This window comes from Echeneis naucrates, chromosome 2 (genome assembly GCF_900963305.1).
Source record: "Echeneis naucrates chromosome 2, fEcheNa1.1, whole genome shotgun sequence".
Taxonomy (NCBI): Eukaryota; Metazoa; Chordata; class Actinopteri; order Carangiformes; family Echeneidae; genus Echeneis; species Echeneis naucrates.
Genome location: NC_042512.1, coordinates 17,549,202 through 17,566,910, shown reverse-complemented (window position 1 = coordinate 17,566,910; position 17,709 = coordinate 17,549,202). Strand labels below are relative to the sequence as shown.

The 17,709-nt window shown below is 42.8% G+C and overlaps 1 protein-coding gene across 1 annotated transcript; it reads right to left on the bottom strand.

The window, feature by feature from the left end:
* Positions 1-9,172: 9,172 nt before the first annotated feature.
* Positions 9,173-15,041, bottom strand: LOC115050610 (zona pellucida sperm-binding protein 3-like). Its single transcript, XM_029513530.1, has 12 exons — positions 14,631-15,041; positions 14,452-14,554; positions 13,911-14,029; positions 13,724-13,842; positions 13,471-13,574; positions 12,644-12,821; positions 12,433-12,550; positions 11,645-11,736; positions 11,432-11,526; positions 10,893-11,051; positions 10,652-10,764; positions 9,173-9,217 (listed from the first exon to the last, which is right to left on the bottom strand). Exons 1-12 carry the CDS (start codon positions 15,039-15,041, stop codon positions 9,173-9,175), a joined length of 1,656 nt encoding a protein of 551 aa, XP_029369390.1.
* Positions 15,042-17,709: the final 2,668 nt, after the last annotated feature.

Sequence of the window (17,709 nt, the reverse complement as noted above, 5' to 3'; positions counted from 1 at the left end):
AAGATTTTTTGTGAATGAAAAATTAGTATTTGGATCCAGCCTGTGATAATGTTATTCAGTTTTTCTGTCTTCCAGCATCAAGGGTTGTGGTTGTAATATCAAGACAAAGAATATCTGTGTTTTCCTCAGTGTAGGAGACAATAATAACCCATCTCAAGGCGACCCATCAGCTTGAAATATTGATGTCTCTGCTGCAACACTGCTGGCTGCCGCAGCAGGTTACAAGGACACTTCCTGTGCCTTATAGAAGAGCAGGCAAACCCTTTGTTAGCAAACAGATGCTGACCTCTCAGGCTGTGTGACAAAACAAAGATGCTCCTGTGAAATCCAAGTCTATCTGGATTCCTCCTGAGCATAGTTGCGAAATATGACTGTTTGGGTGGTCTTCAACAAACTGGAAGTATGGCACACTGGGGGAGAACAACCTTTCCCAGAAAGATAGAAGAAAAGGGTGGCCTATACGGGCAAGTCTTCTTCAATTTATATAATCACATTTAAGAAGGAATGCCCTTTTTCTAAAACTTTATCCCACATATCAATTATGAGAGGTGTGCCAAGATCCTAATCTCAGAGGGTTGCAGGACTAGCCACAGACTGAGGATTCATATTAGCTAGTATATCATAGATCCCTGTGATGGCGCCTTAGAGACTAGTATCTGTGGCTGAAGGAGTATTTATTGCTGTCACTGGGGGTATCTCATGCAAAGGGTGGTTCTCTGTACAAAGTATCTAATCTCTGGATGGTGATGATTGAAATGAAAGTGGGGGAGCTGTCATTTTTCTGCAAGTTGATTGAATGTAAATACCCAGTCCAGGTGTAAATATCGAATGCCATGCACAAAAAGACAAACATTCCTTGTCTGGAGTAAAGAACCTATTTCAGCTGATGCTGAAAAATAGTTTTCTAAATTGAGACCACATCCTTGTGTGTGCTACACCCACTGTTGCATGATGCACCTTTTGATCTTACTAGCTGAGAAGTAAAACCGTACAATTTGTGCATGAAATTGTTAATTATAATAAATACTGGTAAATACTGGCTCATGCAAAACTAGTGAACAGTGATGAGCGCAAAGGTTAAACTTTAGAATCATCTGAATTCCTTTGAAGGCAGAAAACATGACTGAGATCTTGAATGTTGGTCTGAATAATACACCATTTTAAATGAAGACTACAGAGAAAGCTCTTATCAACAACCTTATGCTGTTCTACTTTTTGGTGGTGTCTGGCTTACAAAGCTGCCTCTAATAAAATGATAACATGATGCACATTACATTAACATATCTGTCAGAATTAAAAACAACCTAGTGATGAGAGCTGAGCTGATGATCACACTCACACTCGTGCCTCTCTTACCTCCTGACACTCACATCCACTTGCTCTGTTTTCCACACTCCATCCAGCTTAATGAATCAAAACTGGCATTCAGGCATTCATTCTGCGGCTAAATGGATCACACAAGCCATGTTTTCCTCGCAATTATCGACTTCTAAGTGGCCTTGTAAGCATCATCACTCAGAGTCTCCTTCAAGTACAGCAATTATTATATTACTGTAACCATGGAGATTTATTTGCTATGTGATTTGCAGTGGAAATGTATTTAGGGATGAGAGTGGGCGGAGGATCAGCTAGCGTGTGTTTGTGTAAGTGTGTTTATGTTTGTGCATGACAAATGTGGATTACTCAGTTAATTAAGTTGCCAGTACATATGTAGTGCGACCAGTCTGGACCTCTGAGCTAGAGACACGGTCCTGAATACAGCTGGAATAGATTCACTCAGGACACCAACTGGCCTCCCTGTTTTTATTCTGATCAATATTCCACATCACTGCATCACGAGCTGCCAGTTACTGAATGTTGACCAACTCCAAAAATGGTCTGATGGCGCCATCTAGTGGCTTTTTGACAAATGACTGCCGAAACATTTATTTCACACAAGCCTGTCATCAGTGTAGGCTCTGTTACAATATCTACACCCATGCCCTACAAGAGTGTGGTGGTGTAGTGGTTAGCACCGTTGCCAATGTGCGAAAGGTTTCCGGTTCAAATCCCCCTGCTCTTCGTATGATGGTGTGATGATGGATGCACTTTTAACAGACCCTCTGGCAGATTGGTGTGAATAAGTATGGGTTTCAAACAAGGCTTGTTGTGACCTCTGATGGCTCAGGTGGTAGAGCAGTTCTGACACTAAGCAGCAGGTCATTGGTTCAATTCCTGGATTGTGCAAATTAAAAGCTCATACATGAAATTTTGATCTTCAACATGTGTTAAAAGCTCATTTCAATTGTAAGAGCCAGCTAAGGCACCGAACAACATGATGGTACGGTGATTAGCACTGCTGCCCAACAGCGTAACAGCTCCTGGTTCAGTTCCCTGACCTCCCTTTTGTGGTCACATATTACATTATATTGTTGTGTGATTTTATGATGTATACAAGTTCCAGTTACTGCTCTTTGTGACTCACGATGGCTCAGTTGGTAGAGCAGTTCAAACATTAACCTAAAGTCCATTGCTTCGGTTCCATACTGTAACATGTTTTACCCTAAATAAAACTTTTTTTTTTTTTTTTGTCAGCAGTTCCACAAATAAAAGTTTTTTCATGCACAATGAGGGAATCAAACCACACACCTTCCTCTTAGTGGACAACCTGCGCTACGAGCTGAGCCACTGTGACTCACAAAAAGCAGTAACTGGAGCTTGTATACATAATAAATTCACACAACAATATCACAAAAGGGAGGTCAGTGAACTGAACCAGGAACCTTTGACACTGATGAGCAGCAGTGCTAATCACTGTACCATCATGCTGTTGTGTACCTCAGCTGGCTCTTGCAATTAAAAATGAGCTTGTGCCACATGTTGAAGCTCAAAATTAAATGTACAAGTTTTGATTTGCACAAGCAAGTAATTGAACCAATGAACACCTGTTTACTGTCAGAACTGCTCTACCACCTGAGCCACAGGTTCACACAAGGCGGGCCAAGTGGAACTTATATACATATTAAATTACACAGTCATGTCATTTAAAAGGAGCCTGCAGGATTCAAACCCAGAAGGCTCATGTCAGCAGGCAAACACACTAACCACTGCACTATCATGTCACGGTACAGCATGTGCATCTTTGTTGTCAGTGCAGCATAAATCGCACAAACATATCTGCAGTCATTTTAAAGTGCTTACTTGTGATCACTGCTCTGCATTTATGTTCACCATCATTCTTTTCATCCTAGTTGATTTTAAAAAGACAGTTTGGTCTTATGGGAGGTAAATGACACTTCCAGGTTTTGGCCACTAGATAGAGTCCTAAGACCATTTTTGGAGTTGATCAACACTGAGTGACTGGCAGGTTTTGCAGCACTGATGTAGACTCAGAGAGCTGGACTTTCACACTTAGAGATTTGAGCGAGGAAACCAGAGCAATAGAGACTTAGATTGATCAAACCCCCAGAATAACACATCGCTGACATAAAAACCACAGCACAATGTTCAGTGTGAGTCCACCCAAATCCCTGCACCTCATTCTTCCCCTAATCTGCCCTACTACAAACTGCCACAAGAGAGCAACACAACACTGGGAGCGGCTGTGAGACAAAAACTAAGTAAAGCACTTGAATATGGCCAAAGTAGAACAATAATAGAATTCCAGGTTCATGAAAACACATGGGACTGAAGGTGGTCAAGTTTGCATCATCTTCAAGGATCTCATTACGCTCAGAAATGTGAATTTATGTGAGTCTTGGAAAAAATTAGGCTGTGAATGCTCATTGGTCAGACACAAAAAGGCCAGATGACTCCACACTAAACCCAGTAGGTCATAGATTTTTTTGAGGGCACACATCTTCTGACAGGTGTCCTCATATCATTGAATTTCTGTATTTGATTTGATTTGATTGTGGATGCCTTATTAGCCATGTGAATGTCCCTCCTAGCTGCTTCCAGGCTCCAGATGGCAGTGTTGCTCTGTGAAAAAGCTGAACAACATGCTGCACATTGTTTCTTTTTATCCATGTTTTGGCCCCTTTTGTTCTCTTGATAAATGGACAGGCCAGTATAATAGAGACTTTATAGAGGCACATCATAAAAGGCTAACAACATTTATTCCTCACTTATTGTTATTGTGTTGGAACTACTAGAAATCACAACAGTGAGATGAGGAAATGTTGCAAGAATTTAGCTGGATGGATTCATCTTATTTGTCATTGTCCCTGATTCCAGCTTTTTATAGAGTGCAAACACGAGACAAACCGGATCTAAGGATCTGCAGTGTGTGAAAATATTAGATATGGGTTCATGAAATTGAAAAAAAAAAAAAAAAAGCAGCCACAGGTGTCAAAACAGACATGTAGGAAGGCAATGGTCTAGACATGAGTAATGGCACTTATATCTGGCAAAAAAGGTTTAAAGTCTGACAACGTAGAAAATCCAGTTTTTTTTCTCCCTAATGTGGAAATTTTTTTGCAACATTGCGGATTTACCAACTGCTGAAAGATAGAGGCCCAGCACCGAAGATAAGCAGGAAAGAGGGATCATGTATGGATGCCGTGACGGGACACACACGTCTCATGCACATGGAGGGAAATGACTCTCCGGGGATTGAAAACCAAGAGGATGGATTGGAGAGAAAAACAGGATTCGCTCTCTGTATGTGGCAAAGGCAAACCAAAATAGAGGTGCTGACAGCTTCCTCCATCCAGACCCAGTGGGAGCGCTTATCCAGTTTTGCGTTATGAGATAAGAGGGGGATTTATTTATTCAGGTTGATAGCTCTGGCAAACTTTGAATGATAAAGGAGTGTTTGTATGCTGCGTGTTCATCCACTCATAGGGTGCCAATCAGGATTAAAGGTTGTGGTCTGTAGGACAAAATATGTGTACATCACAATCCGTCAACAATGAGGTGTAAGTTTCTTCATTTTTTATTGTCCCTTTGTCTGCAGTATTGTTCCCCCTTCAGGCACCTGAGGGCTGTGATCAAACATTGTTCAGCACATTCCCATTAAGAGTCCATGAAAAACACCCAAAGAAAAAATGTCCAGATCAAACACAAAGGCCAGAATATTTTCATCTATTGTCTACCGAAAAAAGCCACATCTGAAGCAGGAATAAACGGAAGGGGGGCCTTTTGTTGTGGTTATCCTCCTGGTAGTTGAAAGGAAGGTGTTAGGTTCACTATGGGATGGATCTGATGTTATTTCAGTTAGAAGAGACATCTGTTCTGCAGTAAGTCACATCCGCGTTAACTTCCCTGGTGCAGATGCTTCCCAGCATGGTGATTTATTTGTATGGGCTGTTGGGTGTTTGGGTCGGAGAGGTTCTGTACGGTGCTGTTGGCACAGCTGATGAGGAGCCATGGGAACTCAGGCCTCCAAGAAACACTTTATTTTCATTTTTAGAGCTGTTGCATTTGGCTCATTTGACACATCTTCACACAATTTAGGAGAACACTGTTATGAAACAACTTAACTTGTGAGAAATGAAACCGCAGCTTGAAGAAAAAGGTTCGAGGGAATGAATATTTTCAGAGCTCCTGCTATTTTGCAATATTTAGCTGTGAAAGGTCATCCAGCGGTAGGAGGCTGAGATTATGAGATCTGCAGGCAGGCTACAGTTTTACGTGCATTAAATTCAATGTTTATAACCAAGCTCATTATCAAAAATAATCATTTCAAAGCTTTCTTCAAGCAAAATGGCTCAGCTTTCTTCTCCTTTCTAAAGCATTCGGCCCACATCAAACAGCAACGTCTATTTCTCACAGTAACCACGTATAGTTGTCACTTATAGCACATTGTTCAGTATTTTTACACACAGCACTGTCTTAGTGGGCTGGACTGCCGGACACCATCATGGGGATTTTGACAACAAGCGCACCAAAGTTTGTTTCAAAAAGCGGCCATAATGGTTTGAGAAACGCTGGGACTCAGTAGACAGCGAGGGTGTTGTGTCTGATGCTATTATTTGTTTGAGGTGACTCAAACCCTGAACAGATGGAACTGGATCTTTTGTCACACGGCTGTTTTCAAATTTGGTCTTTAAGTTGTGCTTTGACAAATACAGGCTGGAGAAGGCGAATAAATGGAGGCTCAGATAATCTGTGTGTCTGCTACTTAGATTTCTGACATTGGAAAAGTATGTTGAAAATATAATCTTCATTCAAGGTTCACTTATGAGATTTATCTGAAGTGAACTCAGCCAAATGTTCAAATCATCACACTGAATGAAGTGCATTATGTTGGAAAGTCATTCAAAATGTGGCAGGTTGGTGACTTGTAATATAGCAAGATATATATGTATGTATGTAGTAAAACTCCAATCTCTCAACCAAGTCATAAAAAAGAGGTTGGTCATCAAACAAAGGATGGCCTGTCAGCTCCATAGGTGGTCCCCTGAGACCCTTAGATCTTAGATGAAAAACAAATCTCACAATAGCATCAAGTGGAAAATAGTGGAGATCAGAGGGAGCGTGGCAGCCCCCATCAGGGATGTTTGGAGATGCAGTATATGGGGGTGAAGGTGGGGCTCCGTAGGTCAAACTGCTGCTTTCCTCTCTCCTCCTCTGGGAGGGTCCCCAGTGTCTCTTACAACAGGAAGAGACTGAAGGTCAAAGCGCAGACCTGCTGTCTTCCTGCCTGTGTGACAGACGCCTGTCTGTCTAACTTTGCCATGTTTGACAAATGCATACTTAGACACGATGTAATGTTAAGGAAAACACAGGATGGCAAAACGCTGTCATACTGCAGCAACGAACCAAACAAACTGGTTGCGTGTTGTGTAACCTTCAGTGAAAGGAAAGAAAAGACTGTGGTAATGATGTGGGAGAGTGTGTGAAACCACAAACACGTCTTTTGGATTTGTGTGTTAAATGTGGTGAGGGTAGATGTATATTACCATATTTCTGTTGCAATCATGTGGCCATGGATACCACCATCACAGGGAGTGTGAATTAGCAGCACTGCCACAGGCATGAATAAAAATTCACTGTGATAATGTTTGTGGCAGCACTGTTGAATTGGATTTCATTACATCACCCAGGAATTTCTATTTCTCTGGTCAAACGTTCAGGTTGGATTTGGCATCCTGCTGCTTATTTTACAGTAAGATTGCTGCGGGTTCCCCTGGAAAAAGTGTCTGGTCCTTGATGAAGTTTTGCCATCATGGCATGAAACATTCAGCATTGAGTGAGCTGATCAAATACATCCAAGCACACAGGATTACTTTAAAGCCATGTCTGGCTGCATTATAAAACACAGCGCAGTGGTCTGACATTTCATAAGCCTTCAACGTAATGGACACGTTCGCCAAATTGGTGCTGTACTGGGGGAAATATGTGTTAAAAAGATGATTATAAAACACTGAAACAGAAATGGACAGACCAATAGGGCCACAGTCACCAACTTATTTGTCAGGCAGCAAGCGTTGGTGGTGCACAATCAAACAAGCTGACAGTTCTATAACATTGTCACTCCTCTGTCTATTATCTGGCCCCATTCAGCCCTCAGCACTACAACTTCTTAGGCCTTTCCTCCCTGTGAGAGATGCATGAGGCCTCCTTGATAAGATGAACTGCAGAAAATAAAGACACGGCAAAGCGTACCCTCTTTTACTTTTTCCAGCCAAACAATTCAAATCTCTATTTTAGCAGATAAGGTTGTGTAGACAGACTGCCCCACCCCTGAAACCTCAGAGACACACTCGTCTCTTTGTGCCCCAATAAAGGAGACCAGTGGATGCATGTAATCAGCATATTATTGATAGTCCTAATGAGAAAGGCTCTGAGTCACTGAAGCCATTAGCCAGGATAAAAGAGGCTTAATTGTTTTGTGTGCATGTGTAGGTGCACGTGTGTGTGCTTTATGCCGTGCACATGTGCCTGGGCTAAGACCAGGCTAATTAAATCCATTTCCTTCGTTAGCAACTTTTTTCTCTATTAATTAAGAGGGTTAATTATGGGCCTGGACAGAGGTCGCGTGCATGTTGATGTGCATGTGCATTTCCCAGACCAGACCCAGAAGGATCGTTGTAATCTGTAATCAGAGGTGTATATTAACACAATGAGCATCCATGGCTTAAAATAAACAGCCTTTGATTTTAATTTGATTTAAAGAAGTGGGTATTTTCAGAGAGATGGTATCTCTTGTAAATGATAGAGCTGAATGCCTTGAATTTCAAAGGTTCACACTAATAAAACAGCCCCATCTCTTTGATAAAGGTCCAATATGTCAGTCTGAGAGAAAAAAAGAAGAAGGAGAAGAAGAAGAAAAGCTCATAAATCTCCACAATCCCCACAATCCACTGAAAATAACTGCAGTTTTCTTGTCTTAAAGAGGAATCCACATGTTGTGGTTTCTTGTGAAAAGCATCAACCAACAGGTCTGGTGTTAGCACCAACTTCTGTCTTCACCAGCAGTGTGGATGTCTGCAGCATACCAATAGTGTGGAACAATATTCCCCAGCACGCTCCATCTACAGCAATAATATCGTGAAGGCTGCCAGACATGAGAGGACTCTCCCCGCCTGCCACTGGACACACCCCATTACTTTTGATGGTCCATGTGCCTGTGTGTGTGTGCATGAGAGTAGAAATGCGCTGGTGGGTGCCCTCGGGGTCACACATCCTGTCGGTGAAAATGGCTGATTCAGGATGCGGCCATTTTGCTTGTCAACTTGGGTCCCTGCCGCCATAACCGTTAGCCATCTGTGTGCGGGCGACCATCTCTGCTAAGATGGTGATGATGATGATGATGATGATGGTGATGGTGATGACAATGATGATCTTCTGTGGCCATAACAAGACATTACCAGCATTTACACTCTGTTGACTCCTTGTAAAGCTGCAGGGAAGTTTTGTGTGTGAGATGAAAAACAATGTCTGCAGGTGTCTAAGTTCAGCTCTTACATAACCTTGGCATCTTTTACTGTGAAGGAATCACACATCAGTCTTTTGGAAATCACCTCTTTACTTCTTGGACTCAGGCTTCCAGTGTGTGAAATGGCTTGATGTAACTTCCAGCTGCAGCAGCTGTGAGTGTCAACACACCTAGAGACAGTGTCAGCATCTTTCAGGTTGTTGGTTTTACAGCCTGTAACTTAATATTCTGGTTCAGTCTCACTTCCATTTGCAGTATATAACTCCATTCATCTGAGAAACCTCAGCTAAACCAACTGTATGCTACCTGCTACCTGGCCAGCATCTGATCAAAGCTGAAAGGCAAAGCATCTACCTGAGGAACAGACTGGAACATTTAGCATCCAAAACACAGCACAATATCAATAGGCTGCTTGTTTGCTATACTAACTTTATAAGGTGACAATGTGTAGGTGCGAGGCAAAAAATGGGAAGTTACGCTGCTTTAAAGTGCCTGACATGTTCAGCTGTGTATGGAGCAGAAACAGAAAACTGAGCTTCCTCACACTGTAAAAGTTGCAGCTGGTGACCAATAATGTCTTCTCTCTGTTGTCCTTCTTCCTGCTTCAACCAGTCAGGCGTTTTTCCACATCCTCAGTGATTCATTTCAGGGAGGTGCTTGTGGTTGTGTGTGTCTGTCACTGAGTATGCATGTGTGTTGCTGTCATGTGCCCTGCTGGTGCATCATTAGGTATGGCTTTTTATTAGCCTCTGGTGTGCTGGAAATGGGAGGGGGTCAGCATCACTCCGGCAGTAAACCAGCACAGCCGTCAGGACTGCACACGGGAACAAACACCCCATTAAACCGAGGCCTTCACATATTACTGTAATAAAAGCTCCTGCTCTCGCCTTTATGGGCTTTTTAATTATGTCTATCCGTCTTCCTGGGCTTGTGAGCAACAGTTCATGATGAGACCCATTTCACGAATCCTCCGCTGCTGGTTGGAAGCTGGAGGGGGTGAATTAAAGGGAAGAGCCGAAAATGGCCTGAAGCTAAAGTATGACTATTGTTACTGGAATGGTACTTTATGTTTTACCTCGCAGCACACAGGGTTCAAGCGATTTCTTTGTTTTACATGTATATTAGAATGAAGATGGTAAAATCTCATGCAGTTAAAGTGAATTATGCAGCAGCTCCACTGTAATACTGTGAATTAAATCATCTGCATAAGATCAAGGCAATAGCTGGACCGGCTGCAGGCTCCCAAAAAATTAACCATACAAATCACCCATACATGATTTCAGCAGGAGGAGGCCATTTAGGGTCAGTTCAGCGAGTGCTTTTATCTTCACAGCAAGAAGAAGGAGCCAGTCCTGCCCCCAAGCTTAAAAAAAAAAACTGAAGACACACCCCTTTGTACTTTGCAAACCATATTTAGAGAGTCAATTGTTGTGTGATGCCTCAAAGCACTCTAAACCCTGCCTGCTACTTAAGCATGTTGATTGATGGAGCAATATACAGTGGAAATAAACTAAATTTTATGGTCATGCAATTTTCTGTACAGCTGGATGCTGCTATTTGACCAAAGCAAGCAAACTCGTGCTGTGCAGGGCAAAGACACCTGAGCAAAACACAAACAAAGGCAGCTTCTAGCCTGAAACTGTTTAACTTTGAAAACAATCCACAGACGTGATGGGAAGAGCATGTCTGCTGAGTTTATCATAAAGGGTTTTAGTCCATTTCAGGTTTCTGTTAAAGAGAGGAAAAAGACTGTTTTAAATGTTTTATTCTCAGAAATCACATACTGACAGCATAATCGGCAGCCTTGTGTAGTCTGCTGTAAGTGACAGCCATAAAAACTAGCAACACCACAGTCAGGGCTGCACCCACTCCACACAGCAGGGCAATCGATGCGTGAGAAGCTGAGGAGGGAGCAGAAGACAAATATTGGTGCCATGAGTAACAGAATTTAGAGTCAGCTATCAAGAGATGGCAAAATTGAATGGATTTTGGAGTCTTGGTGCTACATGTGTGAAAAACTAAAAACTACCTGCTTGTGTGACTTCATGTGTCTGGAGCAGAGGGGCGGGCTCTGGAGGAAGCTTTGACACCATGCGAAGGTCCGCCAGGTTGTTCTCCACCAGCAGGATGGGGCCAACAGTAGTCGTCCTCTCCCACTGTAGGTCTGGGGGAAGAGAAATGTAGTCAGCTGAGTCAACCATTCAGGACAATTAACAGGATGAGCTCTCCAAAAAAATAAAAAATAAAATAAAAATCCTCTAAAATGCATAAACAGAAAGCAAGCACGTTTGTCTAAATATGGGCTGAACCTCTGCTCATCTATTAGTGTGAGGGTGATTTAATTCTCAGTGGGTTGCTAGAAAATGACTTGGATTCTTTTCTAACTAGGTGAGATTTAGGTTAGACTGGCTCAATCATGGTGTATCCCCCCTGATAGCTTTCTGATAATTGTGCCAAAACATGCTAAATGGAAAAGCTTTTTTTTTTTTTTTTTTTTTTAAATACCCCTCCACTCACAGGTTCAGGGTTCATGTTGTGTGTAATCTGGTATTGTTCTGTAAACTGTACCAGCATCTGCTGCGAGGCTTCTCTTCCCTCTCTGCTCACTGCAGCTGGTTTCACAGCAGCTACAGACCTCGTTGTCTCCACCTGATGCCACCCATCTGTCCAGAGCCAAAAAAACATTCTGTTAGAGAGCGAGCCTGGGCAAAGCTTTCAAAAAGGCCTTATTTAAACATAAAGCAACCAGCTAAAGAAAGTCATCCATCTGTGGGAACTAACCTGTTCGCCTCAGTCAGAAATGAGCAGGCTTTGTTTTGAGAGTTGATGGGAGCAGAGAGTGTTGTTGCTTTCAGATGACATGTGAGGTAGAGCTGGGATGAAACAGATGGCCAAAACTCAAAATATCGCACAGGCTGCATCTCTGCAAATCTATAGGGTTCTCATTCATGGATACACAGATGCCTTTTCCACTCCAAAGTGGAGAATATACATCAGCTCAGTTTATTTTATCTTGAAACCTGTTACAGGAAACTGAACAGTGTTTCTATGGTAATGGAGCCAATATTTGCCTTTTGTATTGTACAATAACTACAAAATCTTAACAGACAATTAAAGGCACTGAAGGAAGCAGGCAGTCGCTCTTTGGAGTAGAATTTCATATTTGGCTATGACTCATCCAAAGCACTAATGTACAGATGCAGAAGAGTTTCTGGGTTGTTCATATTAATGGCACATATCCATTTTGGCTTCTTCATAGTCACTGAGCTTAATGCTCCCTAAGAGGTTGTGAATTTCCTCAGTTGGAAAGTATTTGAGCGAAGCTTCTGAGGATAATATGGCCTTCAAACAACACCCAAGAATGTGTACAGTACGTGTGAACGTATGGAAGCGACAGGCAGAACAGCAGAAAAAGAGGTTAAAGAAACACCTTGACTGCTGTGAAACACACCAGATGGCTCTCTCAGAAAGAAAAAGAACCTCTGCATCCAAAGTCAAATGTCTGTTTGCCTGAAACATGAGCAGTTTAAAAAAAGTGCATAAAAACATCTCAAACTTGCTGTACTTACAGAGTTCCTGTGATCTTGGTGGAACCTGAAGGCTTTCAGCAGGAAATGAAGTTTATCCTCCTGGCTCCTCTGCATGAAGAAAGACTTGGCTCCTGTCAGCTTAGCATCAATTAAACACCTTATATGGAAAAACAGAGGCACAGGTTTTGAACTGTTTAGTGCTAGTTTATAGCTCATTTTGATGCTGGACAGCTGAGCCACAGTCTCTCACCCATGGTTGCTGATAAAAGGGTAACTGGGTTGGGATCCGGGGTCAGGGCTCACTGTGGCCACACAGCTGTCAACATAGATCCTCAGAGGGACGTGGTGACCGTGAAGGACTGCTGCCTCAATGTGCATCACGTCACTCAGGAAGTAAACACTGGAAGACCTCAGCGAGTGCCAGTCCGCTAATCAAATACAGACGGGGGGGAGAAAAAAAAAATATATATAAGTGGAAAAATAATGCTGAGGCCATCAATCAGATTAGATGATGCCCATGGGGGAAAGATGGTGAGTGCAGCAGCAGAGAATAGGATGTAGATACAGAAACATTAAGAGAAAAGGACTTTGAAAGAAGTCAATAAATGGATTACATCAAGATGAACCTGGGTAAGAAACACAGATGAGGTCTTGTGATTGCAAAAACTAATTTCAAACTTATGTCATTTCCTTCATAACTTCATACAGTCCATGTAAGTAATCACAGGAGCAGTTTGGTGCAGTCACTGTTGTGTGTAGCTTGGAATTAATTAGAAAAGATAATCAGCTGTTTATTGATCACTTTGTTGTGCAAATGACCCTGCTGGGTCAGCTGCAGCCTGCAAGGCATGTAATTTCAGCTCATCACCATGCATCAAAAGTTTCACTGCTGTTTATCAAGTCGCTGTTTAGCATCTTTAACAGTCACCCCAAAGTCTGCGAGGCCTTGAGTGACTGCTATTATGCCCTTCACTGGGGAAATCAGTGGAACTGCCTGTCGTAATTCAAAGTTTGCCACTTTTTCCTTTTCCTCTCCCAGAACATCAGCTTTAAGTTGGTGTTTAACATGTGTCCCACCTGTCATGAGACGAAGGGAGAAGTCCAACTGCTGCTCTGCTTTCATATCAGAGGAGAATAGCCTCCAGGTGGGACTCAAGGCGTTGCTGCTCACGTAATGCCTCCTGTGAGGACAATTACAGGAAGGACGAGCATTTCGCTGGAGAGGGGGCTCATTGAGGAAGAACAACATGTGCCTCCCCTCACAAGACAGGAGATAACATAAGCGTGGTAAATATTAAAATAGTGTCTCTGCAGGGATGGTGACCTTTACCTTTGATAATGGCATTGAATTGCCACCTCAGCTTGGTTGGTCTTATAAATGAAGGTGGTGCCGATGGGAGATGGAGAGTAAATCAGGGAGAAGGAGTATATGAGGAAGTCCTTGTTCATCTACAGAGAGCACACAATAGTTAGAAATCAGACAGTAACTGTTGGACACGAGGAAGAAAGCCACGCACAGTCACATTGCTGCTGCATCCATGTAGCTCTGTCTGGAAGTGCAGGATATGGTCAGTGGTGTCCACTGCAGTGCAGCCTCCTAAGGTCAGATCACTCGGGCGGATCAACTGACCGTTTCCTAAGACCAGAGAGGGAAAAGGCACAGCTTAAATCGAGCCCATTACCTGAGGCCCATTTCTTTTCCTGGCCCAGTCAATAACACTCACAGCAAGTGCAGGTTCAGCTGCAGGACAAATAAAAAGCTTTCTTAATGCGTCGCTGTAAAGTCAGTATTTGAGTACCAAGACTGCCCCTTCTCGGAGTGAAGAAATAAGAGGAAACAAATGTATTGATCGCCAAGTCTGCAGTCTGTGCCATTTGCAGTAATATGCAGTGAGTGTCCCATCTTCACCATTCCATTCGAATTTCCAATTCAGGCCTGAAACGTTGCTGTGCTTTTTTCAGATTAGTGTGTGCTGGCCACACACACACACAAAAAAAAAAACAAAAAAAAAAACAAACACTCTTAATCAATGCAAACAAGTAGCTGGCAGCCATTACCTAGAAAGTCCTGTTTGACCTCAACAGTGACTTTTCTTTCGCCGCAGCGCACTGCTACGCTTTCAGCTGGCACAGGCACCCGCTGCTCTAACTTCACCAGCACCTAAAAGACCATCCACACAAATTATTTAGCACACACACACATCATCAATCAGAAAGATGCTAAGACTCTAAAGTACTTTTGATTCCTGCTTGACAGATGGGTTCAGTTCTTGGCCCCAATCAAGGACAGCTTCCTCTGGCTCCTGCTGCTCTGAGGTCAGTGCTGTGGCCTTTGAGTTCTCAGGGTTTTGAAAAGTTTGCTCCTGGACGGGGTTTTGTTTGCTGACAGCTGGGTTTCTGAGCTGGTAGCTTCTGAGCCGGTAGCTGAGAGGAGAGCGGACCAGATCACCTTCCTCCGTCCAATTTGACTGATGGTCTCTCGTCTGTGGTGATCTTGGCAGCTGCGTGCCTGCTGTATCTGCCTCGTGTGGGATTTGGTTCAGCATCTCATTGGTGCTGAGGTTAAACCAGTTTTGTGAGGCCACACAAAGATTTACACATGAGAACAGCAGCACAAATCCTAACAAAACTGGCTGTCTGAACCCCATTGCAACTTTTCACTCAAAACCCTGAGATTTTGGTGTGTTCAGGGAGAGCTGCTGCCTTTGTCCTTTGACCAAACCTGAGAAGTGGAAACTTGGCTCTGGCTCCGCCCTCCCCTAATGACTTGATTTGAGTCCAGCCTGAAGGATTCAATCTTTCACCCTTCCCACGAAACTGAATTACAGATTAGATGATAGCTGATAGCCTCTACAGACTCATAGCTAATTTTACAAATAAAATTAAATAATTCATTTAAATAATCTGGACTACTTTTTTTGCATGAAACAAAACCTGTAAAAAAAAAAAAAAAAAAAAAAAAGATTAATTCTTTACATTTTTTAGAGGCAGACAATGTCATCTGCCAAATCTCCATTTGTCACAATGCTAATGCACAAAGACATTTATAAACAGAAACCTGCCCGGGCTCAACAATGAGTGGCTTTCACTGCTCTCAGGAGGCAAATCAATCATCATCCTCAGGGGTTTTTACGCTGCGAGGTCTTGAATGTCAAGACGATGTGGTTGACAGTCTGCAGAGTTCAGCAGAGTCACTCATAAAATTGAGATTTATAATCATCTTCTTTGAAATGATTTCACCACTACAAATGTGTATACGCCTGTGTGTGTGGCTCATGACAGGAAGCAGAGGGTGTGTCTTGAATGTGTGCCAGCAGGCGTGTCAATCATGCACACAGGTTAAACTGCTGTGTTTTTCTTTTATTCACCCTGGTATAAATCTTGCTCTGGTGAGACTTCAGTAATGACAGCACAGAGGTGTTTCAGCATCTGTTTAACCTCTTAATCGCTCTATTTAAAAAAAAAGAAAAAAGAATTCCACTTTGTTTTAGCTCTGCATGTAGAGATAAGTTCAGAGAGGTTGCCTGGACTGCGCTACACAATTTATATTCTAAATGAGCTTATTCTGGCTTTAAATATAAGATTATATGATGCCTTTGGGTGAAATAGATTTCTGGCTTATTCCATCAAATATATGCTCCACTCATATTTGTGTTCTTTTTAAAATTCAGCCTGATATAATTAAACATATGAATCCTGGATCTCCTGCAGAATTTGAAGCTGGTGCTGCAAATTCTTCTGATGAAAAGACCACAAAGCAACTGCAGATTGTGTTTCCTTTGTAAAGTTTGTAACTTGCTGTTGAAGGCCCAAAGCCAGGAACGCATCTGTTGGCTGAGTGGTCAGAGTGTGTACCATCAAGCACACTGAGTCAGGTGTTTGCAGGTTCAACTCCCAAATGGGTCACTTTGTTGTCCCCAACAAATTGGGTCATATGCTACAAATTCAATATGACAAAATGAGAACTCTTGTTAAAATAATCTAGTCAAAATTTTGTAATGATTTTTCACTGCACAGACATGTAACCTAAAACAATAAAACTCAACATATCACATCATTTGCAACCGTACTTGAGGAGCTTTTCCAGTAACAATATATGAATAGAAACAATAATGAGATTTTATTGAAAGAAACTCATGTTTGAGATGCTAAATGGGGTTTTTCAAGTCACTTTCCCAGATACAGACACACTAATCTGGGTTGACCTACAGGAATACATTACAGCTCTTCGTCTCTGTCAGCCTCTCCCTGCAGACTCGCCAGCAGAGAGGCTGCTATTGTCAGGAACTGGCTTTTATCTTTTGCTGATCAGCTGCAAAACAAAGAGAGGAGATGTGTGTGTGTGCATGTGTGTTAGTTCAGGACTGGAGTGAAATCAGTCAAACCCTGCCAGTTAGGCCCCCCTCCACTGCTGATCTCTAACTTGGTTAGTGGCCTCTAATTTGGCCCCCAGAGGGCCCTAATGTGGCCCCAATGGAGGTTTCTGAAAGGGGCCTGGCAGCTTCTAACTCTGCTCCCTCACATAGACACAATGCTGCCACTCCCATCGGCTTCTGTTTCCAATAATCCGGGGAAAGGATGGCGCAGGTAAACAGACAGATCCACTGTTTAAACAATAAATACACACACACACACACCCTCGTTCTACCAGATGGAAAATTGTCAAGCAGGATGGCACTCCGACGACACAGATGCTCAGTGACAGCAACGCACACACAAAACACACACGCACGTCCCTCATCAGGTTTTGCTGACAGCACAAAGTCACCAGAAAAAAAAAAAACACTTGATTTGGCCCTCGCTGCACTGCACCATACGGATTATGGTTATGGAGGCTCATTAAAAACATGTAGTGGGAGATGGATTAGTTATAGCCTGCTGTTGTGGTGGGCGGGCAGCGTTCGAGATCAGCGGATTTCTATGTGTTTTGTCAGCGTTCACACAGCACTGAATAGGTTTGCGTGGGACAGGGAGATATTTCTGAGGGAAATTTTGCCTTCCAACATGTACTGGCATGTGTTTTTAGAAGCTGGCATCAGTTACGGTGCCACTGCTTAGAACTATCTTGGTATGTTGGCAATTTTTAAAAGAGAGCAAATGTGTGGATCCGTGAGCAGGGTGAAGTTGAAGATGAAATATGGGTTAGCAGAGGGAGAGTGAGAGAAGGAAGTCAGAAGGCCTTAAAGAAAGACAGAGTCGTGTCAGGAGGAGGAAGAGGAAAGTGAAAACAAAGGAGGGGAAGAAGAAAAATGTGTTTGGGGTCAGAGAACCTCGGGGCGAGGGATAACAGACAGCAGCCTGGCTGTGTTCGGTCTG

What these genes read in the sequence shown, in the direction of transcription:
- LOC115050610 (XM_029513530.1), bottom strand. Translation starts at nt 15,041, where the DNA reads ATGGGGTTCAGACAGCCAGTTTTGTTAGGATTTGTGCTGCTGTTCTCA. An exon ending in CCTTTTATCAGCAACCATGG is followed by an intron (nt 12,551 to 12,643) that starts GTGAGAGACTGT and finishes TTTCCATATAAG; the next exon opens with GTGTTTAATTGATGCTAAGC. An exon ending in TTTCTGACTGAGGCGAACAG is followed by an intron (nt 11,527 to 11,644) that starts GTTAGTTCCCAC and finishes GGCTCTGGACAG; the next exon opens with ATGGGTGGCATCAGGTGGAG.